Below are 23,242 nucleotides of genomic sequence, written 5' to 3'. Positions count from 1 at the left end.
TATACTCCAGGCTTGGAGTCCAAATTTGCGATAAAAATTCAGTTTAAGAACTTTGAAACACGAGTAGGATTCGAAACTTAAACGTTCCGTTCATTAAGAATCGACCAATCAAAATTCATTTGAAAGACACTTGTGAAACACTTGCTCGCTTTTCAAATCGTAAGGTTTTGTAGCATAGATGCTTGGAAATAACACTTGAGTTGAAAGTACAAGGAAATACAAGTTTACATTGGCCATTAAGTCTTTTCCTTAAGGGTACAAGTTCGGCCAAATCCTAACGTATAACCCTCGATAAACATAGCAGCAAAGGTTCTCGCTAGTTCAAGTGATAATCACTTAACCTTTACTCAAGTTGCAAATATAATTTCCTAATCTTCGAGTGTAAATTCAGGCAGCATGCCCTTTGTGTTTACCTAATTTTTTAGCCATTTAGGCTTCATTATTTTTCCTCAACCACAACCCAAAGTCACACATGTCATAATTCAAGTCAAAAGCCGTTCCATAGGCTCATAATATCATAAGAATAAGAATCAAAATAATAACAAGTGCTGAAATACAATCTAGCAAAAGACAGATTCGACGTGTGGTTGCGGAAATAACACATCCGAGGCTACGCTTATCGGATTGAGGCGTAACTTATGCCGTTTCGAAGCTAAGACACAGGGCTACAATGTTCATGAAGACCACTCAGTCCAGTTTCCAATGCAACCTAGTCAAATCCTCAATTTACAGAACTAAAATCTAACTAGTCGGCTATTTAATCGCATTGCACTGTAATGGTCATATCTCAGGTTACAAAGGTCCGATTCAGGTGTTCTTAGAGGCATTTGAAAGCTAAGTCAGAATACTACAACTTTCATGTTTTGGCAAAAAGCTAAATCAGTACGGATCCTAGTAAAAAAATGTGATAAACTGGATAACTGACCAAACGAACTGCTGGGGAAAACCTTAAAATAGTAAGGGTATTTTGGTCTTTTCACGATCTACGTTGCTCCGATTGAGCTGAAATTTTGTAGGCACCTATAAAATACCATTATCTACAACTTTCATGTTTTGACTTAAGGCCAATTCAGCCTCTAACATATAGTAACAAAACCGGACAGAATGGAAGAAAATTTTTTCAGAAATCTGGAATTTTCAGTTTTCAATGCAACCTTCCTCAATTTCTTACTTCTAACACTACCAAAACCCCTTATATAACCTTAATTACAACATATATGCATCATACATCAAATTGGCAGCAAGTCCTCAAACCCTAGTTCATAATATCAAAAGGGGAAAACCTCCAAAACATGATAGCATCCATGATTCCACCACAAATTTGAGTTACTAAGCTAATTTAAGCAAGATTGAAAGTAAAAATTACAGAGATCATCTTCCTTACCTTGATTAGAGTCCACCAAGTGTATCCCTAGCTTTCCCTTTCCAAAATCTCACCAATACTTCACTAACTAAACACTCAAAGGTGAGTTTAATCGGTTTACTTCCTTTAATTTCTCACTTTGTAGTTGGATTCAAGAAGAAATGAAGAAATCTTCCCTTGGTGTTTTTCCTTCCTTTCTCTCGGCCAAAGGGTGCAGAAATGAAGAGGAAAATGAAAAATTTTGGAGTTAAATAGAAAGTCCTTGTCTTGGTCAAGAAGCCTTTAGGTGGCGACACTTGTCGCCACCATCTCCTTTCATTTTTTTCTCTTTCTTTCTTGCATTTCTAGCCTTAGAATTCGGTCAAAGCAGCTGCCAAGTAAGAAGATATTTTGCTCAAAAGTCAATAAGCTTGTTTGGTAAGAAAAATGGTGGTCAAGTGGTGCGTTCAATTGTTAGTGCGCGGGACCCGCCGGTTCGCGCCGTTTTTCTTAAAAACTCACGTAGTAAGGTTTTTACTTCCCATTCACTAATCTTATATCATTGCTACTAATCACATTATATTTCTCATTTAAAAGTCACTTTTAATCTCCAAATTTAATCCTTACTCTGTACCGAAAATTCATCCGGCGAAAAATCGCGAAAACCCTAATTTTGCTCCGATCTTGAAACCAAAAGTAAAACCCTACTTTCTAGGTTTATTTGCACTTATTGTGGAAAGATTGGGTGGTAGGGCTTTAATAAATAATAATTTCCATATAAAAGGGTAATTTTGAGAAAAATATAAGAAATTTGCGAGTCTTCACAACTTTATTATATATATATATTTATATATGATGATAGACGATGATGTGTTTAACACAGATACAAAAATTTAAGGGGAGATTAGTGTAATCTCAAAATTAGAGAGGTGGTTTGAGAAAACCAAAGGCAGGCTAGTCTAATGGACCTACACAGTTTTTTGGGCTTTCTTGGTGGGCTTAAAGAAGCCTGGGACGATGACAAAAATGGAAGACCATTTCGTTCTTTTTTGGAGACGTGTACAAAATTAAGACAAAAAAAGTGATACTCCTACTAAAGTTCCACAAATGACATACCCGAGCCAAATTGAACCCAAAGGATACCCAATTCACGAGGCCCAATTACAAAGTCCGTTCGGAATCTCGCCCTCTTTATAGGCTCTTCGTCACAAAACCCCCATTTCCCATCTGCTGCTTCGATAAACAAGTTCAGGTACAATTGCACACTCATATGTTACTTCACGTCTCTGCAGATATACATAGATAAAAAGGAAAACAGACCTGTATATACTAATTTTAGGGTTAGGGTTCTGAAATCGTTTCCTATGGGAGACGATGGAGAAACGTTTTCGTCGAATATAAATAAACCCTCGCCTGAACAAGCTAGTGAAAAGCAGATAATCGAAGAGAAAAAATTGATTGGTGAAGAAGAAATAGACAACGCCGAACAATGTGAATTTGTTCCTAATTCAGATGACTCAAATGTGCCATGTAAAGAGAGCGAAGTGTTGGCGCTAGGTGCCGAATTGGAGAGCCAGGTGGTGGCACTGGAGAAGGAGGCCTCCTTAGAAGGCAGACTCGAAGGGGCAGAGGACATGCATGGAGCGGTCGCGGCGGATGTTGTTGCCGAAGCCAAAGTGGAGGCCGAGGTGGTTGTTGGTGGTGGAGAGAGATTGGTAGCGGAGGAAGTTCTAGTGGCGGAGTCAAACGTGGAGTTTTTGGAGGAAAAGATTGGTGGAGAGAACTCTGATATTCATAGTGGCGAGAAATCGGTGATGGATGCAGAAGCCCACTTGCAGGTGCTGGCAGAGGAAACTCCTGTCTGGGACGTTGACGCGGAATTGGAGAAGGTGGTGGGCGGAGGGGAAAATGTTTCTGCTATCATTGATCATACGCTTTCCGGTTCTGCAGTGGTTGCGGCTGAAGAGGTCGAAGGAATGATTGAGCCAGTGGACTTTCCAGAGGCGACTGCAGGTGATGAAGAGAAGAATGTTTCTCTCGCTGGCGACGTCAGGGAGGCCAAAGAAGTGGTTGAGCCAGGGAACTTAGTAGTAGAGGAGGCAGCTGCAGGTGATGATGAGAAGAATGCCTCCGTTGTAGGTGCTCAGTCGGTGGCTGCAGTTGACGAGGCCAAAAAAGTGATTCAGACAGGGGACATTCAAGTGGAGGAGGCAACTGTTGGTGATGAAGGGAAGGATGCCTCTATACTAGGTGTCAAGTCTGTGGCTGCTGTTGGAGAGGTTGAAGAGGTCAAAGAAGTGGTTGAGACAGGGGAATTTGAAGTGGAGAACACAACTGTAGGTGATGCAGGGAAGGATGCATCTAACATAGCTATTTCTTCCCAACTTGATAGTGCCGAATCTGTTGCTGCAAGGAGCAATGATGTGGTGGTTGACGAAGCTGTGGCCATGGTTGGAGGAGAAAAGCCGCCTGCTCGGCCAGACAATTTGCAATCAAGCCCTAATGAATCAGTCACAGTTGAGCAAGATGCAGAAATGGCGGTGATACCCGTGGAATCTTCTGCAGTGGTGACAGGAGAGGAGAAAGAGGAGTTACCTGACGGTAAAGAAGCAATGGTAGATGAGATTGTGAAAACCGAGATTAAGGTGGACATGGAGATATCCACTTCGGCCGCTGAGGTAACTGAAGGTGAAAATATTATGGGTTCACATGGTTTACAATTGGATGATAATGAACCTCCAAATTCAGCTAAAGAAGAGGTGGATAAAGAGATAAGTATTAGTGAGGAGACAGGTATTGTAGGCGACGCAGCAATGAATGACATAAAAAAAATGGAAGATAGTAAGAGTGGGGTGGCGGAGGAGGAAAGTCTTGTAGCCAATGCGGAGATGGATGAAAAGAAGCAAATGGCAGCACCTGAAAATTCTGTGCCAAATGATTTGGAGTTTGTTGGTCAACAGTCAGTGGTTACAGTTAGTATTGAGCAAAATAAGGAAAATATTCAAGAGGAGGGGATTCCAACTGCGGACACTGAAATGGAGAAGAAGATTGAGGCTGAAATGGAGAAAGAGATTGAGGCTGAAATGGTGACTACTAGGGTTAGTGATGTTGAGTCCAATGCTAAAATAGATGATTCAGTGTCTGTTCCACAAGACGAGGAAGATGAAGACGTGGTTGCTGAGGAGGGATCTGCTCTGGCGGAGACGGAATTGGAAACTGAAACAGATGTTGGGGAGTCAAGCAAGGCTGCTGGAGAGAAGCGCAAGAGGGGGAAGAATTCTAAAAATTTGACTAATTCTAAAATTGGAGGAAGAGCTCAAAAGCTAATGGATGAGGATGTTTGTTTCATTTGCTTTGATGGGGGGGACCTTGTGCTGTGTGACCGGCGGTAAGTATGCTGGCTTTTCAAATTGAATTCCATTCCACTTGAAATTTATTTCAGAGGAGAGAATGTGAGGGTTGAAAATTTATTAACTAATGTGTTGAATATGATCCACATGCTTATTGTATCTACTTATGTGCCTTCTTTGTAACTGATATTGATTCATTATTTTTTCAGGGGTTGCCCCAAGGCATATCATCCTTCTTGTGTTAATCGGGATGAGGCATTCTTCCGTGCAAAGGGCAAATGGAATTGTGGTAAGTGCTTCCGTCTCTTCTGCGAACATGGTTAGATGCGGGGATGCAACAATATTCACACTTAACCTTAAATTTGTTTTGGAGGGTTCAGATGCATAAGTGCAGTGCTATTCTCTTTAGTTGTTTATATGTGATTTTTGCTACCTACTTTGTGAAATTTATCTGTTCTTAAGTAGTTTTGAAAGCTTTATTCGCTTATTGTACTCACTCTCGAGAGACTGATTTAACATGCGAACAACCTAAGATATTCTCAAAACTGAAGAACGTGACTTATTGACATGTCCAATGAGACTAACCTTTAATTGCTACAGGGTTTGAATACCTCTTCTTACCTCAGTTGCGTGATAGTTTCTTTGCACCAACTGAAGCACACTTTTGGAATATCAAGAATAGGAAAGAGAGCCTCAGGAAATTGCAGAAATGACTTGACTGGTCATGTTAAAAGGGTTGGGGTTTGTATATCATACGAGACGAGACATGACATTTGAACATTATTCTTGATGAAGTTGATATATCAGCATGCTCTTACAATTGACATTATTTTCTATACATGTAGTTTGATAAAGGATGATTACTTGCTAACGTATACTCTGGGAAAATTGAGCCCTCCACTTCATGCTTTTATTTAATCGTTTTTCTATGCTGAAGTTTTTCATAAAATATGGTTGACTGATCTCTGCTTGCTCTTTCATTGCTGGGATGTAATTAGGAGCTATCATTTTCCATTGATTTTGTCTTCTGTGGGTACAGAGGGCCATTTTCGTTGAACTAGAATGTTGGAATAGGCGTTTTGGTTAGACATATTCAATTTGACATTGTTGTGTTATATTTATGCAGGTTTTGATTGCCTTTGACATGCACTCTTGTCCTTTTGTTGTTTTTCAGGTTGGCATATTTGTAGCACTTGTCAAAAGAATGCCTATTACATGTGTCTTACCTGTCCTTTTGCCTTGTGCAAAGGATGTGTGAAAGATGCTGTTTTCTTATGTGTCCGAGGAAATAAAGGCTTTTGTGAGACATGCATGAGGATTGTCAAGCTAATTGAAAGCGATGACAAAGACACTAACAATGTATTCTCTCTCTCTCTCTCTCTCTTCCCTTTCTTGATAGGTAGAATTACCTTTAATTTTGGTGGTGTAAGTACTACGTAGAGTAATTTATATTCAATTAGGCCTTGGTCATACTCATTCTGATTGGTTTTCGTTGTATATTGGTTGTAATAGTTATTTTAACTTTTCTCTTGATAGGTTTGCTGGTTTGTTCATATTTTAATAGCTTCTATCTTTTTGTTATCTTTGTGGGCGTGCTTGGCCTAATGCTTTATTTGACTTCTTTATGAGTTTTCACCATATGCATCTAATGATTATTTGGTTCTTTTAAAACCCATAATACCTGCTATTACCATTCAGGGAGAGAATGTGAATTGGGTTGACAAAGGTTCTGGCTAATAAACCTCTTTTTCCCTTTAGAATGTAATTATTTGAACAACACTAATTTTATTCCTTTAACCCTTCAACATCAATTCTGTTTTGACACTATTGCATCTTTAACAGATTAATGTTTGCTTTTCATGTCTGGTTTTCCAGGCAAAATTGGATTGTTTGGTTTAGGTCTTAAAAATTGTCTTGCTGTAAAATTGTGAATCTTTTGATTAAACTTTGCTCATGATATGGTGGGGCTATTTGGTGTCTCTTTTAGTGAATTTTACAAGAATCGTTGGTTTCAATGTTCATGAATGTTTGTTTGTTTGCATGGTTTAGTTTTTCTACTCTATTGCATCATTGCTGTACTAATCTGTTGATTCCCCTGTTTTGCTTGATGCAGGTTCAGATTGATTTTGATGATAAGAGTAGCTGGGAGTATCTCTTCAAGGATTACTACACAGATTTGAAATCCAAATTGTGTATATCATCAGCTGAAATTGCCAAGGCCAAAAATCCCTGGAAGGGTTCTGATGTATCAGCAGGCAAGGTAGGGTCACCTGAGGCTGCTGTAGTAACTTGCAATGCTGGAGGTTCTGGTACAGAAAATTCTGGTGAGAATCCTGAAGCGAGTAAACCAAAGAGGAAAAAGGGTAAGAAACGGTTAAGATCTGTTGCTAATGAAGAGGAATCTGCTGGTGCGGTTGTGAGAGGAGGTGGTGAAGACATTTCTTCACCAGGCAAGACTGAATGGGCATCGGAAGAACTTCTGGAATTTGTTGTGCACATGAAAAATGGTGATAAATCTGTTCTGTCTCAATTTGATGTTCAGGCTCTCCTGCTTGAATATATCAGAAGGAACAAACTTCGTGATCCTCGCAAGAAAAGTCAAATTATTTGCGATACGAGACTTGAAAATCTTTTCGGAAAGCCCCGTGTCGGTCATTTTGAAATGTTAAAACTCCTTGAATCTCACTTTCTTATTAAAGAGGATGCTTATACGGAGGATAATCAAGGGAGTGTTGTTGATACTGAAGTGAACCAGCTGGATGTTGATGAGAATGCTGAAACACCTACAAAGGGGAATAAAGAGAGGAAACGAAAAATAAGAAAAAAGGTTGACAATAGAGGAACTTTAGCTAACCGTTATGACTATGCAGCAATTGATATTCATAATATTAACTTAATTTACTTGCGGCGAAAGTTGATGGAAGACCTTATTGAAGATATTGACGAGTTCCAGCACAAAGTTATTGGTACTTTTGTGCGAATAAGAATTTCTGGTAACACTCAAAAACAGGACCTTTACAGGCTGGTGCAAGTTGTGGGTAATTATTTTAACCCCCATCTGCTTATTTCAAACTTTGATTTATGCATTTCAGGGATTTGACAAATGGCAAAATTCTGAATTCCCTGTCTTCCCCTCTAAAAGAAAATTGATTTTGTACGTAGGTACGAGCAAAGCGGCTGAGCCGTATAAAGTTGGCAAAAGGACAACTGATATGATGTTGGAGATATTAAATTTAAACAAGACAGAGATTGTATCCATTGATACAATTTCTAATCAAGACTTCACTGAGGTAATCCTAAATATGTGTATTTGTAAGCTTTAAAGCACCTGTGGAGTATCCTCTCTCTTGTGACAATTTTGCCATCCCCTGGCCAAAGGAAAATATGACTAGAAAGGGAATCTTTTTTGGAGTATTATTGCTTGAAGTATTGCCTAATATCATTTATTAATGAGGACATGTTTTTGGTTTTTACCAAGAAAGAAGATGTGTCTTCTAAAAACTAAGTGGATGTGATTTAGTCAATTTTTTTGAGGATTTATTGCACCAATCATTGTCTAGTTTCTGTGTATAAAAATAAGTTTATGGTTTCAGTTGATTACTTACAAAGTTCTGCCTTTAGACTGTGGTTGATATGAATGTAGTCAATTCAGCATTCTTTTTTGCATTATTGCTTAGATGTGATGTGCAGGATACCATGAATGGTGAAGAAGCACCTGAATTGCATTCCTGTATTTTAAAATGTTTTCCCAGTACTGTCAGAGTCAAACACCTTGACTAACTAATTTTATAAGTATCTGATTGTGTTCTGTATTACTCAAAGAATGTGCTTGGTGTCTTTACATACCTACCTACAAACATACATACAGACATACATGGACAAACAAACATACAGACATACATGGACGCGCGCGCACACACACAGACATGCACACACACATTATTATATTATTTTTGTTTTAATAAACCTGTAGTTTATTATCTTGTTTCTCCTTTTTTGTTTAACTTTGATGGTAGAAAGGATTAAACCCTGGTCTGTTGTTTTCCCTCAGGTTTGATAGAGTGAAGTTATTAACACATGCTCATTTTGATTTGTCAGGAAGAATGCAAGCGACTACGCCAAAGTATAAAATGTGGACTACTTAACAGAATGACTGTGGTATCTACACAGTTTCTCTTCCTACTTTGGTATGAAAAACTCTGTTGATTGTTGTACTAATGGTGAACCTGGCTGTTTGTAGGGTGACATTCTTGACAAGGCCATGGAAATACAGGCAGCTAGAGTGAATGATGTAAGTACGTTAATGTTTCTGTTCTTTAATGTACCTGACTTACTGGAGCTGGATAGATATGGCCTTTCTAATTGCTTGCACGCGTGCATAAGGCATGAAGAGAAACTGTCCACCTCCTCCTCTCCTCCTCCCCCCCCCCCCCCCAAAACCACAAAAAACCCAACCCCAAAAAAAAAAGAAGAAAATATTGACAACTTTGTTTTGGTTCCTCCATTGTTCCGCGTCTATATTATATATGTCATCAGTAATGACTTGTAGCTTATGACTGTATTTAAGGATTTCATATGCTAATTATGCTCTGTTACCATGCATGCTCATTTACTCTGCATTGCAGTGGCTGGAGTCAGAAACACTCCGACTTAGTCATCTTCGTGATCGAGCAAGTGATATGGGGCGTAGAAAGGAATATCCTTCACTTTTTCAAGTTTTTCAACGAATCTTTTTTTTCTATCTTGAACATGATAGCTAAGCTTGTTTGATAACTTTGCCTTTGTTCCTTAAGGTTAATAATTTTTTTTCCCTGCCATGAGTTTGAAATTTTGCTTTCCAGTTGACTGCATAACAGTCTCTGCATTGTACATGTGGGGACTATGGTGTTCCATAGTGTGCAACAAGTTTAGTAAATATAATTGCATTTGATGTTGGGCTGTGCTTCATGTCAGGCTATTTATCTGCTATGGTTGCTTGAATGCTGAAGCCGACTAAATTATACAATTCCACTTGATATGTTTATGATATTGAGTGCTATGCAGTATGGGGGCCCTGCAGATGGAGTAATTCCAAGTTTCTCTCTAATACATAGAAAATAAATCCTATTCAATCTGTCTTTTTTTTTTGTTCTATCCTCAAGGGCGTAGGTTTTTGGTTGTGATTGGTAGGTAAACATATCTGATTAGTGGATTGTTATTGCATAGTCGTTTGTTTAATCTTGAATCTAAGGTTGGGCTCTGATTAGGGTTCATCTTGATATTGAATCCGTTGCCAACTTTTGGAATTTGAATTTTAAATAAAATATGTCTTTTGTTTGCTGAAGTTGTTCTGGGGAACTAACATGCTGACAATAATGCTGGCAATATTTTGATTTGGAAATTTGTCTTGTGGTATTACTCCTGAATGGTAGTTGCATTAGCCATAATTATTTGAGCCATCAGACTTGTGTGTCATTCACTTGGGTTATGAGGTGTGGAGAATTCTCCCAAAGTTTAGTGTACTTAAACTAAGTGATTATTTTAGGAAATATTATTTTGACTCTGGAATTTGTTAGGGTTATTTCTCCAAATTCTTTGCTGGTAGTGACTAATGGGAAACACTTATGTTAAGGCTTTTGGGAAGCTTTGGATGGATATTTTATGAGTTTTATGGGGAGTTATGGTTTTTCAGATAGGTTATGCTATTTTGACAATCTTGTTAAGTTTATAGGATGTAGAACATGGTTTTCCACTTTTTCGAGTTATTACATCTTGAAAGACTTAAAAAAGTTTCTTCAGATCTTGGAATTTTGTGAGATTGGCTTTGTGGGGAAATGCATGACAGAAAGAAATATTTGCTTATAATTATGCTTTATCCAAAGAGAGAGGTAAGGGAGTAGATGGTGTCATTTTATTAGGACTCTGTGTGCAGTAAATCAGTATTTGTAAACAGTGTTGTATTGGAGGGAGAAGTGGAAATGTATTATGTTAGGAAGAGATTTTCTCACTCAACCCCTGTTAAACTTGCTGTGGGCTTGGTGGTTCACCTTAAATCTATGCATTGAGAAGAATCTGCATTGTTTTGTCATTTGGAGTGTCTACTGAGTCATATCAGTGTTTTAGTTGTGGCAACAACTTATTTATGGATGGATCTGCTTATCTTCTTGTGGCAAGCCATATTGGGCTTTTGAGGTTCTTTGGATGATATTTTACTGTCTTAATGTGATTGCCAGTACCAAGATTAAACCATGATGTCAAGGTGGAAAAAGTGCTGTTGTTTTCTTTAAATGGGTTTCACTGTCCCAAATAAGATCCTGGGCATTTGATCTGGAGAAAACCTCATGGGGTTTAGAGCTAGGGTATATGCGGTACAGCAGTATTGGTAAAGATTTTTGCCATTGGTCTGCTTTGGTTAAGTTTAATTGTTTATTATGATAGCATTGAATGGATATTGGAGGCTATTGAGCTAATTATATCCTCACTTTAGTTTTCAAGAGTTAGAACTAATCTTCTTTCCTCATTGGAGAAATCACTTCTGGCTTTATATCAACCATGATTGATTTAAAATTTTACTGAAGTCGACTTTTAGGTGGATACTAGATTCAAACTTGTGTACTCAAGTAGCCTTGTGCATTTTTTATTTGTCCATAAATTGGATATTGGGTTGCACTACTTTTTAGCCATGTTTATACTCCCTCCACATACATAGATTTACACTTGCACACTTCACTACCTCTATACATGATTACATGTTTATGTCTGTCAGTAATTTGGACATTTGGTTGCAGTACTTTTTAGATACATTATAGTACACCTTGCTGCTTGAGAAAGTGGGAAGAATGAGAGTGAGAAAGGAGTGGTGGTGAAGGAAAATCTGAACAAATTGCATTTTCGGTACCATAAATTCAATGGATACTTGGTTCTTATAAACAGGATGGTGTTTTTCTTAAACAGGTATCTGGAAATGCACCCAGAGACGTAGGAAAAAAGTGATTGGCCTCCGCCCTTCTCTCTCTGTGCAGATATATAATGCATTTTTTAGATTATTCTATGCTTGTAATTACTTAGCCCTTTGGTTTGTGTTTCATTTAATGATTGTTCTGTATTTCAAGCAAATGGGTTTTGGATACAACTGTTCACTGAAAAAAAACGAGTTTAGCCCTTGACTTGCTTCCACGCTTAGAGAATGTGTCGAGAAATTGCAGATTCTGAAGACACCTGAGGAGCGCTTGCGTAGATTAGAGGAAATTCCAAAAATACATTCTGATCCTAAAATGGATCCAAATCATGAGTCAGAGGAAGATGACAGTGATACTGATGATAATAGACGAGGTTCTTTTAATTTGTTGTCATTTTTTTCTTGATGTTTTAAAGATTTGTGTTTTGAAGGAGAAAGGTCTATAAGTTCCTTCTGGTTCATGCAGAAGTTTTCCAGAAAACCAGTAACTCTGGCTTTACCAGGCGTGGAAGGGCACCAATTTCTCCTCGGAGCGATTATTCTCCTAAAGATTCTCATAATGGAGGTAATTTTTCAGACAAGAATCGGGAACCAAACAGAACCATATTCAGTAAAAATTTGTCAATCGCTAGTGAGGATGCCAGTGACAATCAAAGTGGCAGTATGGTGAATGAGGATCTATGGAATCAAGGAAGAGAGAAAAACCGTGAAGAATTGAATAATTTGGTGAATCTCAGTCAACATACTAAGTCTGATATTGCTGGATTTAATTCTATGGCATCAGTAAATTTATCAGTATCTCTCCCAGCTAAGGAAGCAGAAACTGTTGTGAAAATTAATGAGACGCAAAAGGCATGGCATTACCAGGATCCATCTGGGAAAGTTCAAGGACCATTTTCTATGGCGCAGTTGCGTAAATGGAGCAACACTGGATACTTCCCTGCTGATTTGAGAATTTGGAGAGCTATTGAAAAACAAGATGAGTCTATACTTTTGACTGATGCATTGGCTGGAAAGCTCCACAAGGAGACCTCAGGAGACAGTAAATTTGTAGCAGCATCTGGGAAAACTTCTGAAACATCCTTGCTTCTATCTCGAGAAAATTCATTTGGAGAAAGATCAAATGGTGATCAGCATCGTGAGGCTCAAACTTTTCATTTGGACATATCAAAGGGCTTAATTGCTCCACCTGCTGAGGTCCCGATACTTTCTACAGAAAAGTGGACCAGGACTAACTTGTCTAATCTTCCTTCTCCCACTCCAAAACATAGTAATACAGTTGAGACTGGAGAACATGGGGGTACTCTCATTGGTGGAACTTCATATGCTGGTGGCATCCAATCACCTGCTGCAGCTTTGCCACAGCTCGGGAATCTTCCTTCTGTGCATGGTTCAGTTCTTAATTCCAGGGAGCAGTTAATGAACAGTCTTGAAAATGATTCTGTTGTTTCTGGTATTAGGTTTGGTCAAGCTACTAATTCTGAACAGAATATTTTAGGTTCTGTTAATTCTTCACAAATTCCCTCATTAGCTGCAACAGGGGAACCACGTACACTGGAGGAGCACGGCCATCATCCTGCTCAAACCAATGGTTCTCATCCAATTCAATCGGGAAATAATCAGACTCCTCGCATTGAAAGTCATGGTTGGTTGGGGCCTCCTACTCAAAAGGTTGAACCAAGTAATTTTGTTCCTATGCCTGGACAATCCCATGGTTATGGTCCCTGGGGTGTTATTTCACCTCAAGCTCAGAATCCCACTGGCAATTTTGCAACCACAGGTGCTCCTGCTTTGCCTCAGCCTGAGTTTTGGGGCCCTCCAGCTCAGAGTAATCAACCTAATATGCAGACCCCGGCAATGCCCAATCTAGCTTGGGGCACAGGCCTGATAGAGAACAACTCTTCTGCTTCGGTGTTGAGATCTGAGAATTCAAGTACAGGCTGGGCGCCGGTTCAAACAAACCCAAACATGGGTTGGACTGGGGTAGCACCAGGAACTACAAACATTAGTTGGGGAGCTACTGTTCAAGTGCCGGCTCCTGGTAGTGCAAATCATGGTTGGGCTAGCGCTTCGGGGAATGTAGGATCTTCCGTCCAAGGGCAGATGCCAAGTAATGTAATTTCTGGGTGGGTTGCAGCACCTGGGAACTCTGGAGTTCAGGGAATGGTCCTTGGGGGTGCAAACCCTGGTTGGATTGCTCCAGGTGGGAATGTTGGATCTGCTGTTCAAGTTCCAGTACCAGGGAATGGATGGGCGATGCAAACTGGAAATCAAGGGGCTCCTGTTCAAGTGGCACCATCAGGGAACACAAGCCAAGGTTGGGGTGCTCCACCTGGGAACCAGGGAACATGGGGGAGTTCGGGTCAAAAGGACAAAGGGTCTCAGGTAGGCGATTCTGGTTTTGGTGACAGCAGGCCCAAGGGTCCTCAGGTTGGAGATTCTGGTTATGGAAATCGCAGGCCATGGAATAGGCAGTCATCTTTTGGCAGTAGAGGACGAGGACCTTACAATGCTCCCAGAGGCGTACTGTGTCCATACAATACGAATGGGAAGTGTAGGAAAGGGTCTCATTGTAATTATATTCATGAAGGGTGATTTGCTAGTCTAGCATGGATAGAACGATTTTGTACAGTAATATAATTAGAATTTCGATTTCATCATAGGCTGTTTTGGTGCTTTGTAGCAGTTGTAAAACTTTTTGTGCGGTTTCATGGCACATCTTTTCTTATGCAATTTTGCTTTGGCATATTCGATCCACGCTGTTTATGGACTACAGAACCTAATGCCTACGAAGAGAGCTTGCCATTCGTGGGCAGTACTGTTACATGACCTTGCTATCCCTCTTAAAAGCGGAGAAAAGAGATGGAGAAATAGAGACCAAATGAGACTGCACTGGATTTTATTTTATCGTTCTGACCCTAATGCAGGTAGACCTGTAAACGAGTGAAGCTGGCGGGAGATGGAAGCACCAGATCTGCAAACCACCAATTTTGAGAGCCCTGAAGAAGTTACTTTCTGAATTTGCATTACAATTTGCAAGTTGAAAGATTAGAATGAAACTCGAATTTTCTTTCTCATTTTGAGCTTTATGTTTTTGAATTCCCTCAACAAAAAAAGGGGTTCTTGTCCTTTTATTCCCAGAATGGCATTTATGAAGTTGCTTGATCTTGCAAGATTAATTACATGAAAATTTGATTTTTTGTGTGCCGGAGACTTCACTTATACTCCCTCCTTTGGTATCATTCAACCCATTCCTTCCTTCACGGAAATTTGATTTCATGCAGGAAAGTGATTGTATATGTTTTGCTAAGCCTTTAACCATAAGGTTCTTTATTGGCTAATTGTTTGGTACCTTGGCCGCACTGTAGAATCTTTCTAAGTATTAATCAATTGATTTGTTGAGTAATAAGATTTTACCTCTGTTGTAAACTTGTGTTATATTTACTAGCTTTGTTAAAAGAAAAGCTACCAGTTAATGTTTAAAGAGAGACTGCACTAGATAATATGACATATACTTAAATAAAAAAAATATGTGTAGGGAATTCAAATTGACTGACAGTCTCAAGTTTATGAATTACTCCACCTTATAAGATTTATGCACGATTGTTGTTCAACACTTGTGAATGGATTAAGCATTTATCCATGACTAGTGGGAGATGGATGTGCAAATTAAACTAAAGTTTTCTCCCTCAATTAAAAGCTAGGAGTTTTTTATTTTTTATTTTTTGGCGACAAAGATAAAAGTTATTAGAAGTTTGATTTGAAAAAAAAAAAGAGAAAAAGAAGTTATTGGAAGTTTGTTTGAAAGGAAGTTAGAATAAAAAAAAAGTTATTGGAAGTTATTGATATAGAGTAAGAGTATTATTAGTTTGTTTGTAGTGGTTATATGTATAAATCCTTATTTATTTAGGGGTAAAATTGGAATAACAAATAATGATAAAAAATTTTAACACCAAATGCAAATGAAGAGATAGAAAGATATTATGCTAGAATTTCAATATTGGACCAACACAGTTCTTTTTCTATTTTGCAGGTGGTCGAATTGTTTATAGTAAAATCAAATCTTGCAGTGCACACGTAAATTTTTGTGTGTTTTAAGGATTTATCCGGGCAAAAATCCAGCCTTATGTAACACTTCGTTCTTTTGATTGGAATTTTTTGATGGACCACCTCTCCAACAATGGTCATGCTAGATGGTCTTTATAGACCATCATTCGTAACAAATGTCCTACTTTAATTGGTCTTGAAGCTATTAAAAAAAAAATGAAGGGCAAATTATGTACTTATTGAAAGGTTGACTTTTTAAAAAAAAAAAAAAATTAGGAAACGGCTATATATCATGTTAAGATTTTTTATTTATAAATCACAAGTTCGCATCTATTTTACTGTTTACGATTAATTCTATTTAAATCGATTTGGATCCTTGTGAAATGACTTTTTTAAATCCACGATTTATGACTAATTTTATTGGATTCGAGGTGGGTCAAGTCCCACTAGATTTCTTGTCTTTTTCATTTCTACCAGTTTCGAACATAATGAGAGGTTCTTTGTTTTACTATTGTTAGAATTTGGAGTGCTCTACACTCACAAATTAAAAAAAAAAAAAAGTGAAAAATCCAGACAATTTGCTATTAGCTGGTTTTTACCGCATTCCACTCTACTGTGTGTTGCCTGCTTACCGTTTTACCCCTTAAGATGCCTTTTTGAGTGGTGTTATGGTAAAATTAGTTTAGGACTTATTTGACTCTTTGTTTGATGTGATCGTGAGTTTAGTAGGGCAATACTAATTAAGATCCCGGGTTTCCTCTTCTGTCCCCGAAGATGCTCATTATGTGGTTTAATTCATTTGTAAATGTGTCTAATTTGGTAACTTTCGATTTTGCTGAATCATTGCCGCAACTGGGAAGACTGGCTCATGGCAGTTTGGTCGGCCAATTTCAGTTGTTCTACTACTACTTCAGTATCTTCTTACCACGTCTTTTTGGAAAAAAAAACTGGTGGAAAAGAAAAGGGCGGACAATACATTGCTGTTTTCTTCTTCTATGAGAGCTGCATCTTTGGCTTCGTCTTGGTGTTTCTGGGTTTGTTCCTTGCTTTTTTCTTTGAACTCCTGATGCTTTATATACGTGCATGCAAATTTTCTGGTTCCTGATGTACGGTATATGTATACATAGTAGCGTATGGTTGTATATGTAATTAATCAATTGTGGATATTTCTTTTCCTTTTCCTTTTCATTTTCATGCGCAGTTTCATTTGTTCATGTACTATATGTTTTCAGCTCATCCATTTTGTCAAGGCACGATTTGTTGTTCCTGTTCCGTCGGTCTACTAAACGAATGCGCGGGAAGCCTGTCTAGTAAATGTAATTTTAACTCTTTAACGGTAAATTTTTTGGGCAGATGGTATGCCAAATTTTACGGGCAGATGTAAAAGAAATCGAAATACTAAATAGGAGGACACAATTGGCAATCGTCTTTACAGCATGCCCCAACTGGGCAATGACCCAATAAGAGGGGAAAAAAAGTGTTAATAGAATTATAGAACTGGACAAAATCCAATTGCACATGTGAATATCAGTTTATTCATTTTTGACCCATATCTATTTTTCACTTCAACTAAGGTTACAAAATGAATCAAATTATTCGATACTCGAATTTAATAAAAATTTGATCGAACTTGATTCGTTAACTAATTACGTCAAATTTAATTAATATTTTACATTCGCTAATGATAAAAGGATCATTCACCAAATAAATAAGCCATCAAACTTGAACAAAATTTTAAATTTTTTTAAAACAATTGAACAAACCAACTGTTGAATTAGATTTGTATATATATATATATATTATTGATACGATAAACCTATAATTATTCTATGCTACGGAAAGAGAAGGATTTGAAGAAAGAAAATCGAAGGAGACTGAACCACCTACTGACTCAGACGAGTACACACTCGTCTGGAAGCCACTTGAAATGGCTCGGCACATTTTGTGATCAATGGTGGGAGGGCAGGGTCACGCCGTCAACTGTGATGATGGTGGCCACTGAACTAAGCTCAATGCTTTAGATTCGTATATGCTCCCAGTCCTAACTGGTAGCCGGCAGACGACAGCGCAAAACAAGCAAGCAATCTCATGCTAGTTGCTACTACTAATAAAAAAGTTTCCGTTCATTTTTATTGGCCTCTGCGGCCGCTATAACTAATCAACTCTCCTCCTCTCAAACAATCCCCTCCCATTCGCCGCCTCTCATCCTCAATTTCCCTCTCTCATTTGATTGTCATTTTTACAAAGTTGAGCATATTTCGCCTTCCTCCCCTCCCAGGCGCCATTTTCAAAGTCACCTCTCGTTTTTCCCTCACTCTCTCTCGCTGTCTCGCGGACAAATATTTTTCCTTTCTCCACATATGCGTTCTTACTCGTTTCACCACGGATTCAGATAGTTTCGAGAAAGGATAGCTTTCTGGGGAGAGAAATCAATGGCGGCGGCGGCTTGCAAGCGCTTAACTCATTGCGGATTATCCAAATTGCGAGGCCGCAATACGTTTACAGCGCCTAATTCTGCTTCTGTAAATAAGCTTCAGTCTAACTGCTCTTCCGTCAATTTCTACGGTTCGTTGTCCTCCTCAGATTCCTCCGCTAACCGTTTTGATATCAGGCAGATCTCTCAGCTTGCCAAACCTAATGGAAACCGTGCCTTTCTCGTTGATACGTTAAAGCTGGTAATTTCTTTTTCTGTTCTTCAATTTGTGCGTAATTCCTTGTTTTTTAACCTTTGTTTTTTTGCATTTTAATATATTGTATCCGTAAATGTTTGAATATCCACACTTATTTTTCTTTGATCGTAGGATGGAAATTTTTTTGCGATCAATTATAATCCTATTCAGAGAAATTAGGGTAGACTCGTGATTTTCTTCTCACTCGTGTCCTCTCTTTTGCTTTTCATTTTGATATACTGCGTTTTTTTTTCAACAATTAATACACTTTAAGACAACATTGAAATGAATTTCTGTGTTCGTAGTTTCAGAGTTTGTATTGATTCTATTTGTAAAAATTAGGTTAAACTTGTTATTTTGTTAGATGATTCAAAAAGACCTTGAACGTTTAAGAGAAGTTCTTTTAGGGCATATTGTTACTTTTATAGGTTAGGAGTTTGGAAGCACAAGGTGTACCTCCGAAGCAAGCCGAAGCAATCACCTCTGCTATTACTGAGGTTCTGAATGATAGCCTGGAAAATGTAGGTCATTCGTTTCTCTCAAAAGCTGAAATGCAGAAGGTAAGAGTTTTTATGCATTTGGTATTCTGGTCCATGCCTTTTGTTGCTAATACAATCATAATACATTAAGTATGTAGGTTGTATTGACTGTTCTCATGACTTTGTAGGCAGAGATGTTACATGAAGCTAATCTGTCCAACTTTAAAGCTGAAGTACAGAGTTCCCAGGTATGCACATGTTAGTAGTTTGTGTTTAATATCTGAATTTGGAAGTTTCTTATGCATCCATAATTACATCATCTCATGCTTTGCTCATTAATAAGCTATCATTTTTCTGTTTTCCCTCTAATTTTCACGTAGATTTTTGGTGTTAATGGGGAGTAACTCTTAACATCTGGTATCTAATTGGTATCAAAATGATTATTATATATGGTAGTTTAATGTGCCATTGGTAATTTAAGGTCTTATAGCAACAAAACTAAATTGAAGCTTCTGAATCATGTCTGTAGTAGTGCGTTCCTTTTGAAGGCTATGTATCTGAAAGTTAGCAAGTGCTCAATAAGAATGTCGAGAAAGCATATATTCTGTTATAGTTTAACGGCTAATTGTTCTACTAGGGTGATGCAGAACTAAGAGAAATCATATTTTAAGTCGAAAAGTGTTTGCTTGGATCTGGCAATTACTAGAAGTTCATGAAAAGGCCTTTCCAAATCTTGGAATAGTGTGAATCCTTAGAGATTTTTCTCATATTTGTACTAAAACTGTTAGAATCAGAAGATTTTTTATTGGATAAGTTTTAAGCTATAGCCTGATTACTTAATTAAAGTCGCTAATGCCGGATAACATGCATTATTATTGGAAAGTTACACCTAAAGAATTTTTGCAGCAATTTGTTATAGAAATCCTCCAACATTCTGCTTTTACGATCAAGTTACTTGCTTACCAGGTTGTGCTCTATGACCTATATCAAAATTGCATATTATACCCTTATGTATCCCCCTTGAGAAAATGGGGGTTTCTGGTGCAATGCTTTTTGAAACCTTTCCACAACATGAGTTGCCTAGAAAGAAAATAGTATTGGAGAGTGTAGAGTTAGGAGCAATATTCAAGCTTACTTCCTTAATTTAGAATTATTTTGGTCAGGCTTGTCAATGGTCCTTAGGCCCAACCATCTCAAGTGGCATTTTGCAGTAGAAAAGAATGTTTCAATTTATCTTCTCTATTTGGTGCAACAAATCTCCTGTTGGAAAAGGCCATAATCAGCATAAGCTTGAGTATCTCCAATCTCCTAAGTTTCACTCAATATCGTGAAATATCTTTTAGTTACTTACATAAATGTCAAATGATGGCATAAGAGAGTTGGTTTACTTGTGAAAAGGGAAAGTTCCTTCTCTACTCCAGCAATTGACTATTGTTGTTGGGTTGCACATTGACTGCTTTTCTGAGTCCATTAGATTTTATTTGGCTTGACATTTTCACCTAATTCTGTGGTTCTGTTGATTGCTAGGAAATTGAATTGCTGCATGAGATGTAAGAGTTTTTTTCATAAAACTTTGGAGGGAAAGAAAGGTGCTCAAGCACCGATCATCATGGTCTTTGTGTTTTGGCTTTTCCCACTTACTTTTTTTCCCTCTGGTTTCTGGATGGTTTTACTTTTATTGGCGGATAGTCTGGTAACTGAATCAGGTAGATTTTTATATACTGTAAAGCAGTAATGATAATGTATGCATATTGATTGCTTTTGGAATATAGAACTTTATGACAATGACCTTTCCATGCTTTTAGAAACAAAAAACAACTGCTCCAGTCTCCTACCAAGAAAGAAAACTGAAATTGGGACAATTTTCCCTTTTGTTGGGATGATAGAGGGTTAAGAGGAAGTTGGAGAAGTAAAGATCCTTAATTCAGGTGATGAAGAGAGCAGAATGATAAAGCCCAGAAGCTTTTGGGTGGAAAATGTTGGATAATGATTATGTTTGAAGTATGATCACTGCAATATAAGTCCGCTTCCCAATCTCTGATGTGAAAGATTTCTTCTTTTATTTTCTGTCTTGGTGATTTAGAACTTGATGCTAGGAGTGTTTTCAAGCTTTCAGTCTACAGTTGGAAACAAAAATATTAATATTGAAGTCTTATTTTGATTCAGTTATATAGAGTGCTTCTTTTGATATTCCCTGATCCATCGTCTTTGAGTAGCCTTGATTAAGTTTGGCTCTTTGCCGGATAAAAGTTACTTTTCTGCTTTGGTGAAGGAAGAGCACTGGTGTTTGTTGTAAGTAAGTTTCTTGTGTTTGATTCTTTCTGATATTTCTTAACCATATATTGTGCAGGAGAATCATTTTTCTTTGCTGCAACGTGAGACTGAAAAGCTACACAATGATATTGAAAAGATGCGCAGTGAACTGAGGTTTGTTGACAAAGGAAGTACAGAGAGAGAGAGAAAGAACCTGAGCTACTCTTAGTTTTAGTGGAATGCTCTTTAATTTCGCATGAGTACAAAGTGTCAGTTAAATCTATTCCTTTTTGTGACGCAGGTATGAGATTGATAAGGTCACTGCAGGCCAGCGTCTGGATTTAAATCTTGAGAGAGGGTAAGGAATAATAATGTTTTGCTCATTCTCTTTGGATCTTTGGCTGTCCCATCAATCGCTGCAATATTTGATTTATATTTTAAATGCTTATCTCACTTGGTTGAGTACAGGCGTTTACGTGATGAGCTTGCCAAGCAGAGTTCGGAAACAACCAATCTTACTAACAAGCTTGACCGGGTGAGTTTTTACAGTTGTGTTGGGGAAATGAAATATGTGCTCTCTAATGCACAATTGGTTCTTATATGCAAGTATCTCAACTACAGGAGATTCATGCTTTGAGGGCCCAACTTGAAGCAGCAAAGTACGATGTTATGAGATATTGTATAGGTACCCTGGCATCCATCACTGCTGTTGGGTTAGCTTTAATTCGAATCATGACCGCTGCTGACAAGAAGTAAGAATGGAATTCAAAGGAACGAGGCCAGCTCGTGCAAAGAAATTGAAAATGTAGACTAATGCTAAAGGTCATTTCTTGGATGTGTAACTTTGTGCTACATTCTTTTAGTGATGGTCTATTTGCACGCCTTCAAATTTTGATATGCAAGGCGTGAAAGCCACAGCTTACAGTGGATCGACTATAGGTCTTGTGAAACAATGCATGTAATTCTTTAGGTCGTTGACCTCAGTACATTTAATCTTAGCGATTCCTCAACGGCCATACGTGACACTGTGCTCCTAGATTCTTCTGCCTGAAAACAATTGTACCGTTGCTTGACTGGTGTCTGTTTTTGGATGCTTGACAAACTTTAGTTAACATACCTGCCAGGAGAAACGTTCAAATTTAGAAGACGGATCAACTATTCTGACCATGAATTTCTCGACTGGAGGTTGGCACTTCTAATATCGTCATTTGAAACTCGAATGTCGTCATTCTCTGTAATCTATGGTAGCCGAGGATGGAAGTGTTTCATTTTCTGAAAAATTAAAATCGCTCTCTTACTAGCCAGCTATTGCTATTGTATCAGTAACCTCCCACCTTCAGTAACTGTGGGTACGATGCAAGATGACGAGACGGAGCTGAATTGAGAACATGGGATCTCAGATCTGTAGTTGATAGCCCAGACTTGTCGAATGAGATCGCCTTGACGTGAGTTGTTTATTTATAAATTATATGGACAACTCAGATTATTTCTCTTGAGTAATCAGGATTGTTGATAGCACGGTACGGTGATTGAGTGCGTGTATACTAGTAATGGCACTAATTTAATCTCAAACTAAGGGTTAAAGAGTGTCATATGTATAAAGTTGCACAGCTTATTATACCAAAATTTTTTACTTTGTTAAATCTCTTTGGAACCCTCGTGCTGGACAATTTTCATCATTTTGAGCAATAAAATATTTTTATAAAAAAAAAAAGAAAGAGTGGGAGTTTAGTTTTATTCGATAAGCTCAAAGTCAAAGTTAACACGATTCTGGGTAGATTTTCCGGGATCTGAAAGGCAATTGTGGGGAATGATATGTTTAAATGACAAAAATCTCAATTATTGAACTACCATCCTATTGATAAATATGATGGAGCAAAAGCGGAAAAGGCATCAGGCATCGTACTTAAATTTGTGAAGTGGGAGGCATGAATTGAAAGTCCCGCGGTCCAAGCCATTGCTTTGATTGACCCAATACTTCGTCCTAAAACCAAACGCACAATTTGATTATTGGGATAATTGCAGAAATCTCCCCTGAAGTTTTGTGACAGTCTCACACTCCTCCCCTAAGGTTTTTAAAATAATCAGAAACTTCCCCTACCTAAAACTAAATAGACAGTCTCAAATCCAACTCAATTCAAAAATATAAACAATTAAAAATGGAG

General features: G+C 38.0%; 2 protein-coding genes across 3 annotated transcripts; both read left to right on the top strand.

Moving 5' to 3' along the window:
* The first annotated feature begins 2,591 nt into the window (after window positions 1-2,591).
* LOC113763690 (zinc finger CCCH domain-containing protein 19) lies at window positions 2,592-14,380 on the top strand. The gene is made up of 10 exons (XM_027307588.1): window positions 2,592-4,730; window positions 4,902-4,981; window positions 5,867-6,051; window positions 6,806-7,730; window positions 7,855-7,982; window positions 8,791-8,850; window positions 8,933-8,983; window positions 9,318-9,388; window positions 11,849-12,003; window positions 12,096-14,380. Exons 1-10 carry the CDS (start codon window positions 2,707-2,709, stop codon window positions 14,222-14,224), a joined length of 5,808 nt encoding a protein of 1,935 aa, XP_027163389.1. The 5' UTR covers window positions 2,592-2,706; the 3' UTR covers window positions 14,225-14,380.
* A 3,359-nt stretch (window positions 14,381-17,739) lies between these two features.
* On the top strand, window positions 17,740-22,093 carry LOC113764050 (protein FMP32, mitochondrial-like). 2 transcript variants are annotated; one of them, XM_027308085.1, is made up of 8 exons: window positions 17,740-18,198; window positions 18,292-18,351; window positions 18,774-18,905; window positions 19,013-19,072; window positions 21,175-21,251; window positions 21,379-21,435; window positions 21,546-21,612; window positions 21,699-22,093. In XM_027308085.1, the coding sequence occupies exons 1-8, from the start codon at window positions 18,109-18,111 to the stop codon at window positions 21,831-21,833; spliced, it is 678 nt and encodes a 225-aa protein (XP_027163886.1). In that variant the 5' UTR covers window positions 17,740-18,108; the 3' UTR covers window positions 21,834-22,093. The 2 variants fall into 2 exon arrangements, with proteins under 2 accessions (XP_027163886.1, XP_027163885.1); XM_027308084.1 differs by having other exon boundaries at window positions 17,740-18,351.
* Window positions 22,094-23,242: the final 1,149 nt, after the last annotated feature.

The sequence above is a fragment of the Coffea eugenioides genome, chromosome 2, assembly GCF_003713205.1.
Source record: "Coffea eugenioides isolate CCC68of chromosome 2, Ceug_1.0, whole genome shotgun sequence".
NCBI lineage: Eukaryota > Viridiplantae > Streptophyta > Magnoliopsida > Gentianales > Rubiaceae > Coffea > Coffea eugenioides.
Note: the sequence above shows the minus strand (reverse complement) of the source record. Positions and strands in the feature narration are given on the sequence as shown.

What these genes read in the sequence shown, in the direction of transcription:
- LOC113763690 (XM_027307588.1), top strand. Translation starts at nt 2,707, where the DNA reads ATGGGAGACGATGGAGAAACGTTTTCGTCGAATATAAATAAACCCTCG. An exon ending in AAAGGGCAAATGGAATTGTG is followed by an intron (nt 4,982 to 5,866) that starts GTAAGTGCTTCC and finishes GTTGTTTTTCAG; the next exon opens with GTTGGCATATTTGTAGCACT. An exon ending in CTAATCAAGACTTCACTGAG is followed by an intron (nt 7,983 to 8,790) that starts GTAATCCTAAAT and finishes TTGATTTGTCAG; the next exon opens with GAAGAATGCAAGCGACTACG.
- LOC113764050 (XM_027308084.1), top strand. Translation starts at nt 18,109, where the DNA reads ATGGCGGCGGCGGCTTGCAAGCGCTTAACTCATTGCGGATTATCCAAA. An exon ending in CTGAAGTACAGAGTTCCCAG is followed by an intron (nt 19,073 to 21,174) that starts GTATGCACATGT and finishes TATATTGTGCAG; the next exon opens with GAGAATCATTTTTCTTTGCT. An exon ending in TTACTAACAAGCTTGACCGG is followed by an intron (nt 21,613 to 21,698) that starts GTGAGTTTTTAC and finishes TCTCAACTACAG; the next exon opens with GAGATTCATGCTTTGAGGGC.